The sequence below is a fragment of the Loxodonta africana genome, chromosome 19 (assembly GCF_030014295.1).
Source record: "Loxodonta africana isolate mLoxAfr1 chromosome 19, mLoxAfr1.hap2, whole genome shotgun sequence".
Lineage (NCBI taxonomy): Eukaryota > Metazoa > Chordata > Mammalia > Proboscidea > Elephantidae > Loxodonta > Loxodonta africana.
The window spans coordinates 61810036-61823548 of record NC_087360.1 but is presented as its reverse complement, the minus strand read 5'-3'; the positions used below and the strand labels follow the sequence as shown (position 1 = coordinate 61823548).

Below are 13513 nucleotides of genomic sequence, written 5' to 3'. Positions count from 1 at the left end.
AAAAGGTATTTTTTATGTGTATTTTATTTTTTATATGTATTTTTTTGCTTATTGCAAAGTTTGCTCAGAAATAGTATATTTGTACTTCAGGTGGTTTTACATACCCTTCAACTTTATAGAAGTATAATTTAACTTGTATGCTTTTTAATCATTTCAGTGACAGATAATGAAGAATATAGTCTAGCTTATAAACCTCTGAATTGCTGATATACTCCTAAGTATGAGGTGGTTTGCAGGTTGTTAAGCTGGGTCACAGGTGTTAGCCTGGTGTGATCATCTAATGTATCCTAGTAGGCACAAAATGTTGGACTTTTCATGATGGAAGTAGTCCAGTGTGATCAACCTGCCATCAGGTGCCATACCAAGCGCTGTGTTGGTCTCTGCTGCTGGCAGATTGGGCACTCAGCAGTGGCTGTAGCCAAGCTGGCCTTCGTGGATGGAAGTCCATGTTGCTGAGCCCATGCATAATCTCTGTCCTTGCCATCATGGCCACTTTGTTCATGAGCCTATTGGACAATGACAGGAGTGGCTGGGGAGAAAGGCTGACTGGTATCCTCAGAAAGCGTCATCCTATCCACTTGATTGTTAAAATTCTCTGCCTAGGTCACTCTTTGGTAAGCATTCATATGGAACACAAATATCTTCACTTCTTTGGCCCATTCAGAGAGGTCTGTCCACATACCTCTCCCCCATGCCTCCTTGTCTCCAATTTTCCAATTGTGTTCCTTCCAAGTCCCAGACCATCCTGCCAAACCATTAGCCACAGCTCATGAGTCAGTGTATGTGATGGTTAAGATTGTGTGTCAGCTTGGCTGGGCTGTGATTCTCAAGTGTTTTGGCAGTTGTATAATGTCGTGATCATTTCCCTGTTGAAATTTGGTATGTAATCACCCCCACGATATAATCTATTGAGTGGTACTGGTGGGAGCAGGGCCTGTGGTGGCTCACTGCCCCCTCAGCCTTCATCTCTCTGCCCCCCTCCACCTAATTCCTTCATGCTTGCCTTGCTGGGGCTTTTGCTTGTTCTAGACTCTGTAGCTGACTTCCGTTCATCTGACCTCTGGTTTTTGGGACTTGAGCTAGCAGCTTGCTTGCCAATCTTGAGATTCGTTGATCTTCACAGCCTGCTACAGCCTGCTCTCTGGCCTGCTGATCTTGGGTTTGCCAGTCTCTGCAGCTACATGAATCAGCAGAAGTTTGTAACAGCCCTGCTTTCTGGCCTATGGATCTTGAGTTCACCAGCCCTTGCTGCTACGTGAATCAGGAGAATTCTCTTTCCTGCCTCTACAGACTTGGGAAGTGGAAGGTGATGTGACAGAAGTGGAGACCATGGGCATTTGGGCTACACCTTCATGCCAGTTACTTGTGCCGTCAGGTCCTGCTTAGACTCGATCTCCTATATACCACTTCCATTTGATGATGGAGTGCTGCTGTGCACACCCAACTTTTTGGCTCTGTGGATCAGACAACACCAGTTCATGACGGGCAGCTTGGGCTGCATGGTGAATTGGTGGCCCAAGGTGAAGCATTCAGCCTCTTTAGTAAGGCCCAATAACAAGCCAAAAGCTGTTTCTCAAAAGGAGAGTAGTTATCTGCAGAGGATGGCAGGGCTTTGCTCCAAAATCCTAGGGTCTACATTGTGATTCACCAAGAGGGGCCTGCCAAAGACTCCAAACAGTGTCTCTATATGCTACTGACATTTCAAGCACCATTGAAACCCCCAGATCAAATAGCCCAAGTGGCAGAGTGGCTTGCATGGCAGCCTGAACCTATTGCAGAGCCTTCTCTTGTTCTGGGTCCTAGTGAAAACTAGCAGCTTTTTGTGTCACTTGATAAATAGGCCAGAGTATCACACCCAAATGAGGGATACCATATTTTTATGTAAGTAATAGGTATCTTCTACATTTGTTTGCCAACTGCGCGCTCTTCCTGGGAGGTATTTTTGTAAGTGCTGCCGTGCCAATTTTTTTTACATGTTGTTGTAAAAAAATTAGTGCATTTACAAAAATACCTTGTGGGAGGAGGGAGCAGTTGGCAAACAAACGTAGAAGGTGTGGTTATTTGCATAAAATATGGTATGCCGTCTCCAAAATTGAAAGCGACCCGCCAGGCTTTGTGCCTCTTTTTTTGTTGTAGGAGGGGCTGGATGTAACAACTTATACTTTACTTTAGAAAGAATATGTCTACATGCTCCACACCACTGGATCCCTAGAAATTTTGCTGAGGTGAAAGGCACCTGAATTTTTGTCAGGTTAATTTCCTACCCACTATCAAGCAAATGTCTTAACAATAAGTCTAGAGTCACTGATATTTCTTCCTTACTAGGTCCAATCAGCATAACGTCATCAATGTAACGGACCAGTTTGACATCTTTTGGAAGGAAAAGGTGATCAAATTCCCTGTGGACTGAATTATGACATAAGGCTGGAGAGATTATGTACCCCTGAGGTTGAATGGTGAAGATGTATTGTTGGCCTTGCCAACTGAAAGCAAAATGCTTCTGGTGTTCCTTCAAAACTGGAATCTAGAAAAAGGCTTTGACCAGATCAGTAGCTACATACCAGGTACCAGGAGATGTATGAATTTGCTTAGGATTGGAGGAAAACTCATTGGCAACCTATGATATGCAGATGACAAAACCTTGCTTGCCAGAAGTTAAGAGAACTTCAAGATCCTCTTTTGTACTGATGAAGATCAAAGACTACAGCCTTCAGTACGGATTGCACCTCAACAGAAGGAAAACAAAAATCATCGCAACTAGATCAACGATAAACAGAGAAAAGATTGAAGTTGTCGAGGATTTCATTTTACTTGGATCCACTATCCATACCTATGGAGCAGTGGTCAGGAGATCAAATGACGTGTTGCATTGGGCAAATCTGCTGCAAAAGACCTCTTTAAAGTGTTGAAAAACATAGATGTCACTTCGAGGACTAAGATTCACCTGACCCAAGCCTTGATATTTTCAATCGCCTCAGATGCTTGTGAAAGCTTAACAATGAATAAGGAAGACCAAAGAAGAATTGATGCCTTTGAATTATTGTTTTGGTGAGGAATATTGAATATATCATGGACTGCCAGAAGAATTGAATAAATCTATCTTGGAAGAAGTACAGCCAGAATGCTCCTTAGAAAGCAAGATCGTGAAACTTTGTCTCACATACTTGGACATGTTGTCAGGGAAGACCAGTCTTTGGGGAAGGGCGTCATGCTTGGTAAAGTGGAGGGTCAGCAAAAAAGAAGAAGACCCTCAACAAGATGGGATTCGCACAGTGGCTGCAACAATGGGCTCAAGCATAATGATTGTGATGATGGTGCACGACTGGGCAGCGTTCATTCTGTTGTACATAGGGTCACTATGAGTCAGAACCAACTCAATGACACCCAACAACAACACCACCACCATGGAACCTCCATTCTAGTAGAGAGGAAAGACAATAAATATATTATTCATAAAATATTTATGTGTATAATATAGTTATGTATATTACTTATGTATTAATTATATTAATATGTTAAGATTGAAGTAAGCACTGTAGAGAAGATTAAAGCAGGAAGAGGGATTGAGGGTGCAGGAAGTGGGAGCGGGGAAAAGTTACGTTTTTAATAGGATGGACTGGGAAGGCCTTATTGAAAAGATGACTCTTGAGCAAAGACCAAAAGAAGGGGAGTGAGCAATCCATGCTGATATATGGGGGAAGAAGACAATATCATAAACCGGTTCCTACACTGTTGGAATTCTTCTCAGTGGAGGTGACAGTGATGGCTGTACATCGTATAATTGGCCAAGAGTAGGTAAGATAGAAAGGCATTTGCTAAAACTGTGGCAATGGAAAGATCTTGGTGTTTTTGTTGCCTCCATGGAAATTGAAGTAGATGAAATCGTTTTCAGGTTCTCACTGAGGATGTGGACGTAGAATGCCAGGATTTAGAACTTAGATTCTAAGTCTTATAAGTCAGAGAGGGAGGGTAATGTTGTTACTTGGCAAAGTATTAAGTCAGGAAGCAATAGGAAAAATAGGCACTCTGATAATATTATTGAGTTCTTCCATGGCTTTCTTTTTTATTAAAGAGTTAAGATGAAGGTGAATCTCCCAGTTCTAGAGATCACATTAAGCCTTTGTGGCTAGTGAAATGGTGAGTTGTTGGGAAAGTTATTTCAGAGGTGTTTGAGGTGGTGAAAAGAATCCCATGTGCTTGAGGATGTGTAAGTTACCTTATATTAATTCGTTGGCTCTAAGATACCATCAATTGTAACGCACTGTTATTTTATGTTCAGCTAATAAAGAAATGAAAGTTCTGCCGAGTAGACTGATGTTTCTTTGTACAAAGCATCCTGATTTCAGAGATGTTAATATGGGGGAAAAAGTGTATTTTAGAATTGAAATTTGGAAGTTGCATTGCAGATATAAAGTCATAAAGAGTCTGAATTTCTTTTTACTTCGGATAACTAGAACTAGGGATAATCTCTTGAAACTAAGAACTTCATCTCATAGTACAGATAATAAATGCCTGGATTTGAAAAATAACCTCTGAAGTTATAGCTGAATTAGAAATGAATTTAAGAGTTTAGATAGACATGCAGGTGGTTTTGGCAATAGGTAATTTATTTATTTTGCACTTCTTTAGAAATTTTATTTTGTTGTTGATAGTATACACAGGAAAACATACTAATTCATCAATTTCTACACGTAGAATTCAGTGACATTGATTACATTCTTTGAGTTGCGTGACTGTTCTCACCCTCCTTTTCTAAGTTGTTCCTCCCCCATTAACATAAACTCATTACCCCCTAAGTTTCTATCTAATCTTTCAAGTTGCTGTTGTCAATTTGATCCCAGATAGATGGTTTTTAAAACAGCATAGGGCTCAAGGCAGACATTTTTTACTAGTTAAACTAAACTATTGTTTGGTTTTAAGAAGACTTCCAAGGATATTTTTGATTTAAGGTTTAAAGATTATCTCAGGGCAGTAGTTTCAGGGGTTCATCCATCCTCCATGGCTCCAGAAAGTCTAGAGTCAGTGAAAATTTGAAATTCTGTTCTACATTTCCCCCCATTTGATCAGGATTCTTCTACAGAATCTTTGATCAAAATGTTCAGTAATGGTAGCCAGGCATCTTCCAGTTTTTCTGGTCTCATGGCAAAGGAGGCAGTTGTTCACGGAGGCAATTAGCCACACATTCCATTTCCTCCTTCTCTTCCTGGCTCTCCTTCTTCCTCTGTTGCTCCAGGTGAATAGAGACCAGTTGTTCTTGGGATGGCTGCTTGCAAGCTTTTAAGATAAGCAATAAATTAGGAGGTAGAAGAGAAGCACCAAACTCATTACGCCAATTAATAGGACTATCCCAAGAAACCATGACCTCAAACCTCCAAACCAAGGAACCAAATTCCATGAGGTTTTTGGTCGTACACAAGCAGCCTCAGCAGCTACTTTTTTTTGTCATTGTTGTAAATATATCCATCACAACTTTTGCTACTCTGGCTTTCAAAGTGTTCAGTTTATTAAGGAAACTTCTTTGCTTTTAGTTTAGTCCAGTTGTGCTGACCTCGGCTGTATCGTGTTGTCTTTCCTTTCACTTAAAATAATTCTTATCTACTATCTAATTAGTGAAAACCCCTCTCTCTCCCTCCCTCCTCTCATAACCATCAAAGAATATTTTCTTCTCTGTTTAAACTATTTCTGCAGTTATTATAATTGTGGTCTTATACAATATCTGTCCTTTTGCAGCTGACTAATTTCACTCAGCATAATGCTGTCCAGATTCCTCCATGTTATGAAATGTTTCACTGATTCATCATTGTTCTTTATCAATGCGTAGTATTCCATTGTGTGAATATACCATAATTTATTTATCCATTCATCCGTTGATGGACACCTTGGTTGCCTCCATTTTTTGCTGTTGTAAACAGTGCTGCAGTGAACATGGGTGTGCATATATCTGTTCATGGAAAGGCTCTTATTTCTCTAGGATATATTCCAAGGAGTGGGATTGCTGGACCATATGGTAATTCTATTTCTAGTTTTTGAAGGAAGCGCCAAATCGATTTCTAAAGTGGTTGTACCATTTTACATTCCTGCCAGCAATGTGTAAGTGTTCTAGACTCTCCACAACCTCTCCAAGATTTATTATTTTGTGTTCTTTGGATTAATGCCAGCCTCGTTGGAGTGAGATGGAATCTCACTGTAGTTTTGATCTGCATTTCTCTAATGGCTAATGATCGTGAGCATTTCCTCATGTATCTGTTAGCTACCTGAATGTCTTCTTTAATGAAGTGCCTGTTCATATCCTTTGTGCATTTTTTTAATTGGCTTATTTGTCTTTTTGTTGTTGAGTTTTTGCAGTATCATGTAGATTTTAGAGATCAGATGTTGATTGGAAACGTCATAGCCAAAAACTTTTTCCCAGTCCGTAGGTAATCTTTTTATTCTTTTGGTGAAGTCTCTGGATGAGCGTAGGTGTTTGATTTTTAGGAGCTCCCACTTATCTAGTTTCTCTTCTGCATTGTTAGTAATGTTTTATATACAGTATATTCTTATTATTTAAGAGCAAATATAAAGTTCTTTTATAAAGCAATTGTGGTCAGTGTTAAAATGACCTGCTATTGATATGTAATTTACAAAATGGTGTTATATTGTTATTTTTTCCCTTCCTGTGCATTCAGGTATCTTATGTCATTCAAGCTGAAGGAAGAGAACGTATTATTCACTTGGAAATGAACAAGTAAGAAATTTGATTTACTTTAGCTTTTCGGTTTTTTTTTTTTTTTAAATACTGTATCGGTTTCTTTTCTAGTAAATAGTTTTAGTAGGTTGATAAGAAGTGAGAATAATAAAAGCATGGGGAAAAAACCGTACTATTTTGAATTTCCATTGACCTTAAATCAGGAGAAAATAAGTTTAAAGTAAGAAAAAGTTGTATTTAAGAAGAAAACTTTTTAATCATGATTGGCCCAGGGCAAACAATTGAGCATAGGTGAAAGTCTTCAGTAGTCTCTCACCTGCCCTTTTCCTCATTTTAGCATGTTTTCATCTGATGCTACCACAGTTAAAATGTGTTCTTTGGCTGCTTTCAAATGCCAAGCTTCTTTTTTTTGCCTAGGCTGAGCTGCCTACACTCTTGTGGCCTATCCTGATCTCAGGATCCTCTCTGTCTCTTTTTGGACCCAGCAATACTTCCAGTTTCTTTAGTGAAAGAGCCCAGGAAAAAAAAGCCATCTCATAGACCTGTTCACACTGGAGTGTGAATGATGGGTTGTAATGCTTTACCCTCTAGGAAAGTGCTCCTCAAATTGTGGTCATGGTACCAGCAGCAGTTTGTTAGAAACACAAATTCTCAACCCCAGCCCTAGAATGAATCAGAATTTTGGGAGATGGGTTCCAGAAATGTATGTTTTAACAAGCTTTTCAGTTTATTTTTATGCATCCTGAAGTTTGAGAAGCACAGTTTATTTTAGAAGAGGATATTGACTCAAAGTTACTGAGTTGTCTTGGCTGAATTTCAGGCAGTGTGAGAGACATTTTCAGAGAGGCTTCCTTAGGCCTTCTACTCCTCTTGATGGAAACTGACATTTATTGAACATTTTCTGTGTTCCAGACACTTTAACAGGTGCTTTCATGTATGTTAGTTATTTATATCTTGTATAACCCTGAGTCGCCATGAGTCGGAATCGACTCGAGAGCAACGGGTTTTTATAACCCTGAGTAATCCTGCTGGATTTCAATGTAATGATGTTAGCATGTACAAAATTATAACAGGTTTAAATATTTTCTTCTATTCTTCCTTACTACAAGGAGATGAAAGTTAATTCAGATTATTGCAATAAAGTAATTATTCTCTATGAGGAACCCTGGTGGCTCAGTGGCTGAAGCATTCAGCTGCTAATGGAATGGTCTGGTCTGAACTCTCTAGCCATTCCATGCGAGAAAGATGTGACAGTCTACTTCTATAGACGTTTACTGCCTTGGAAACCCTATGGGATAGTCCTTCTGGTCTGTTCTATATATATATTTATGTTTGCATATACATAATGGTTATGAAAATGTTTTATAAGCTGAAAACTAAGCTTATGAAACATTTTCATAACAATTATGTCACTTATATTGTTATAACAACTTTGCTATAGAAAACTGTTTATGGCCCTTATTTATTCATAACATCACAAAGGTTCAAGAAAATTAACAACTTGCTCAACATCACGTAGTTTGCATTAAAAGTGAACACAAATCCAAGTCATTTTACCTTTATTCTGGTAATCTATATATTGTACTATGTCTGTTCTATATTTCTATGCTTCTTGAATTGAACAAGTGTGGTAATTTTACAGGCATTTATAATGTCAGCCCTTTGAATGTCTTTGAAAGGTGATCACCAAAGCTAGTGATCACTAATGAAAAAAAAGTTAGGATAGACAGCTTATAATAAAATGGCTCGCTATGCTGTAGCAATGAGGGCATTTTTTTAATATATGAGTGAGAAGAGCCTGGGTGGCACATCGATTAAGTGCTCAGCTGCCAAGCATAAGGTTGGTAATTTGAACTGACCAGCCGCTTCATGGGAGAAAGATGTGGCAGTCTGCTTCTGTATAAGACTTACGGCCTTGAAAACCCTATGGGCCAGTTCTGCTGTGTCCTATAGGGTCAGTATGAGTTAGAAGCAACTTGATAGCAATATGTTTGTTTTTCTAACACGCAAGTGAATGCATCTTTTCTTTTCCCATTGTCTCTAGAATGGAGGTCTTAACTTTTGTAGGTCACGAATCCCTTGAGAACCTGGTTAAAGTCATAAAGCCTTCTTGTAGAAGAGTGTATACAATCACTTCAGTTGGGATATTTGATGGCTGTGGGGGTGGGGTTTGTGGGACAGAACATAACAACCCTCTTCTCTGCCTATGCTGAACAAATTTAAATATAAAATAGGAAATTAAGTTAGATAGGGGATCAAAATATCAGTTTTATTACTGATAAAGGCGAGATTGGTGGATTTAGCTTAGAATGAGAACCCGACGGGCCTAAACCCCAGTATTAGGCAGATTTAGCCATTCATGTTAGCATTACACAGCAGGTCTAGAGAAGCATAGTGGAATTTGTGTTCTTGCTGGTAGGCAGCGACTTCAAAAGACCAAAGAGCACAGAACAAAGCCAAGCATCTCCAGTTTTTTCTTTTCAATTTTCCCACTGGATGGAGCAAGGGATGCTTATGTATGGGAGAAGCAGAGACCATGCACTGATCGCACAGGATCGAGTTACCGAAAGGACTCAAGGGAAAGAAAGCACAGATATTCATCAAAGGTTTCAAAAACTTCCAGGCAACCCTCCCACCCCACCCGCCCCAGGGTCCTTTCTCAATTGCACAGATGTGCTTTGTCTTCAGATTACAAACCACTGAGAAATGTGTGAGGTATCTTACTTTCAGGTGAGCCCAGGCACAAGTTTACCGAAGGGGTCTTTTATACTAGACCAGTCGTGTAGCTAGAGTCAGCCTATGTAACCGATTAAACAGGATGCAAACCATCTATCTGTCCATGGGTGCCTCCAGCGGAGTTTTGAACTTTAAACCAAAAAAAAAGAAAACCAACAAAACCCACTGCTGTCGAGTCTGTTCCAACTCATAGCGACACTATGGGACAAAGTCACTAGCTAGCACATTGTATCCCTGACTTGTCCATTTAAGCTGCCCCAGTCCTGTTCAAGATAACTCTGCCTTACACATGGAGTTGCTCTCCTGAGCTCCCTCCACGTGGAAGGAAGCTTCAGGCATCAGGAATACTTGTTTCCCCCAACAGCTGACACAAAAGTTTGCCTCCGTACTTAGGAGGGCAAGGCATTAAATGCTGCTTGTTTATATAGAGTTTTTGGGAAAAAAATTGATTTCTTTTTTAGAAATATGATATACTGTGAATAACCCAATTTATACTTTTCCTATAAGATGTACCAGAAAAATTTAAGGACATTACTTACGTTGCGTCAAGTTTTTTTCAACTGGTGCTTTACCATTAGGACAAATGTTTATCTTAATATTCTTTAGGAGTAAGTAGTACACACTGTTTGAGATTCAAGTCCGTCAATGAGCTTTTAGGTTTACGGAAGCCCATTCTTTAAATTAAGAATATATCAGGTGAAAGTTTTTATTTATTCATCTCTTCTAGGAATAACATCTTATGGGTTGTGCCTCTTAGCTGTGTATAGATAAAACAATTCTCAATGGTGTGTTTTGTTCCTCTTTCAGAGACCTTTTGCCCAAAGATTTTGTAGTTTATACCTACAACAAGGAAGGGGCTGTAATCTCTGACCGTCCTGATATACAGGTAATATATTTCCTCTTGAACCTATGGCAAGATTTAAAACAACTATATGTTTAAAATCAGTTCTATTCAGGTTCTCTGGATTGTTACATTGCACAGCCCCAAAGAGCACCATTCACATCATAACATGTGGAGCTGCCCTAGGGGGTTGCTGAGTGCACTGAGGTAAACTAAACTGCACAGGGAAGTTATCTTCTATTTAATGATAATCCTTGCTACTTTTGAAGGAGGAAAGTTTGAAATATTTTGAAAAGAGCAGTGTTTGATTTTCCGGCTGAAAATTAATATCTTTGAAAGCATATCTTACTTCTTTAGTAAACCATGTGATTTGCTATTAGCATTTAAGAAAGAACAAATGCTTGTTTGCTCTTGTATGTTCTAATTTTTAGCTGAAAGCAGTTCTTTTCTAATGAGGTGTGGTCCTCTCTGAGTCAGTGAACAGAGTACTCCTGGGGACGGAACTGGCTGGGAATACTTGAAATAATCGGCAGATGTCTAATTTGGCTTTATGTGTTGTTTAGATAGAGAATAAGCACTTCTAGTTTTGTTCAGGAAGAATGTTTTATAGCCCTTTTTGGCAGTTCAGTCCTGTGTGTTTTTCTGTTCAAATAGTTTTTATAAGGAATCTTTATTCCTGTTAAATGTGTTTTTTTTTCCCCCTGAACTTTGTAATGTTCTACTAGATTGAATTATATTAATTATGCACTTTGCAGCACTCTTCAAATAAATGGAAGGCAAAATCTTTATTTAAGACTAAATTTTTATTAGTACTTTGGAAACCCTAGTGGCATAGTGGTTAAGTGCTGCGGCTGCTAACCAAAAGGTCAGCAGTTCGAATCCACCAGGCACTCCTTGGAAACTCTATGGAGCAGTTCTACTCTGTCCTGTAGGGTTGCTATGAGCTGGAATCTACTCGACGGCAATGGGTTGGATTTTTTTTAGCTTTTATTAGTACTTAAAGAAAAAGGAAATACTGACTTCTTTCTGTCCTTTTCTGGCCCATTTCTGAGTTATTTTAGTGCCCTGTTTGTCCAAAGTTTAATAGAAAGTTAATAGAGGAGTTTAATTTACATTATAGCATAAGACATTAAAAATCATCCGCCCGTCTGCCCACCCACCTAAAGCTTACTATGACATGAGGCTAAAGAGATCCTTGGTGGTGCACTGGTTAAGAGCACAGCTGCTAACCAAAAGGTCAGCAGTTCGAAGCTACCAGCAGCTTCTTGGAAACTCTATGGGGCAGTTCTACTCTGTCCTGTAGGGTCGCTATGAGCCAGAATAGACTCTATGGCAATAGGTTTTGGTTTGAGAGGCTAAAGACCACGCAATTTTTGCCATTGGACAAAAACAGTGATCTTAAAAAAGGATTTTTTTCACGCTTGGAGAATTTCTTGGCATGGGTTCTGGAGATACACACTGTTAGGGCTTGAATTTTGTCTTTGTCGCTTTACTTATTGCTGATCCGGTCACTTTAACCTGTTTGTGTCTCAGCATTCCCGCCTTAAAATGAGAATAATAGTTACTACTTCATGAAGTTATTGGAAAGCTAAAATGAGCCAATATTTTTAAGATACTTAGAACAGCCAGTCTGATAATTTTTAACCCAATATAATTTTTAGTTATTATTATTGAAAGTATGTTTACTTTCAAACTGCTAAACACAGATTTAAATTACATAGAAATTTATGTAACTATTATCTTAAATTAATTATTTTATTTTAAATTATTTTTAATAATTATAATTATTTTTATAAATTTAAATTATCTTAAATTAAATTATTATCTTAAAGTATTTTATAGAATTTTTGTGTTTTCTTGGATATTGGAAAAATATAAATTAAGACAGATGGAATCTTGCACTTATTTCTTGGTTATTTAATATTGTTCAGGTGGATCAAAGTAGGATTCTAGATTTGAAATATAATTAAAATGTTGATATTGATAATTTTTTGCATATTTTGGATTTCAAATAGCATAATGGCGTATTTTTGTTCATAAAATGTAATTAAGTTACACTGAGAAAATTTAAGTGTTTTCCCTTATTCTGTTGTGTAAGCTTAAAGTAATTTATAAAATTATTATTTGGCTTTCATCATCAGTATCTTTTACAAGGCCATTTAAAAAAATTTTTATGTTGTTGAGAATATAGACAGCAAAACATACATCAGTTCAAGTTTCTACATGTACCATTCATTGACATTAATTACATTCGAGTTGAGCAACCATACTCACCCCCCTTTTCTGAGTTGTTCCTTCATCATTAACATAAACTCGCTGCCACCTAAGTTTCCATCTGATCTTTCGAGTTGTTGTTGTCAATTTGATCCCATATAGATAGTTGTTAAAGGCGCATAATGTTCAAGGTAGACATTTTTTACTAAACTGTTGTTTGGTTTTAAGAAGATTTGAGGGGATATATGTATTTTTTTAATCTTTTTTTTTATTATTATGCTTTAAGTGAAAGTTTACAATTCAAGCCAGTTTCTCATACAAAAACTTATACATAAATTGTTATGTGACCCTAGTTGCTCTCCCTGTAATGTGACAGCACACTTCTCCTTTCCACCCTGTATTTCCTGTGTCCATTCAACCAGCTCCTGTCCCCCCTGCCTTTTCGTTTCACCTCTGGACAGGAGCTGCCCACATAGTCTCATAAGTCTACTTGAGCCAAGAAGCACACTCCTCACCAGTATCATTTCTTGTCTTTTAGTCCAATCTTATCTTTGTCGGAAGCGTCGGCTTCGGGAATTGTTTCAGTTTGAGGCTAACAGAGTGTCCAGGGGCTGTGACCTCTGGAATCCCTCCAGTCTCAGTCAGACCATTAAGTCTGGTCTTTTTACTAGAATGTGAGGTCTGCATTCCACTTTTCTCCTGCTCCATCAGGGATTCTCTGTTGTGTTCCCTGTTAGGGCGGTCATCGGTGGTACCCAGGCACCATTTGATTGTTCCAGTCTCAGGCTGACGGAGTCTTTGGTTTATGTGGCCCTTTCTGCCTCTTGAGCTCCTATTTTCCTCCTATCTTTGATGTTCTTCATTCTCCTTTGTTCCAGGTGGGTTGAGACCGATAGATGCATCTTAGATAGCTGTTTGCTAGCTTTTGAGACCCCAGACGCCACTCACCAAAGTGGGATGCAGAATGTTTTCTTAATATACTTTGTTATGCCAGCTGACCTAGATGTCTCCTGAAACCATGGTCCCCAGGCCCCTGT

The 13513-nt window shown here is 38.7% G+C and overlaps 1 protein-coding gene across 1 annotated transcript in view; it reads left to right on the top strand.

The window, feature by feature from the left end:
• The window catches only part of ADAM9 (ADAM metallopeptidase domain 9), a 125268-nt gene that overhangs the window by 45272 nt on the left and 66483 nt on the right, over positions 1-13513 (top strand). Inside the window, exons 3-4 of the mRNA XM_003412518.4 lie at positions 6666-6724; positions 10229-10307. Of these exons, the coding sequence (XP_003412566.1) occupies positions 6666-6724; positions 10229-10307 (138 nt within the window). The remainder of the gene's footprint in view (positions 1-6665; positions 6725-10228; positions 10308-13513) is intronic.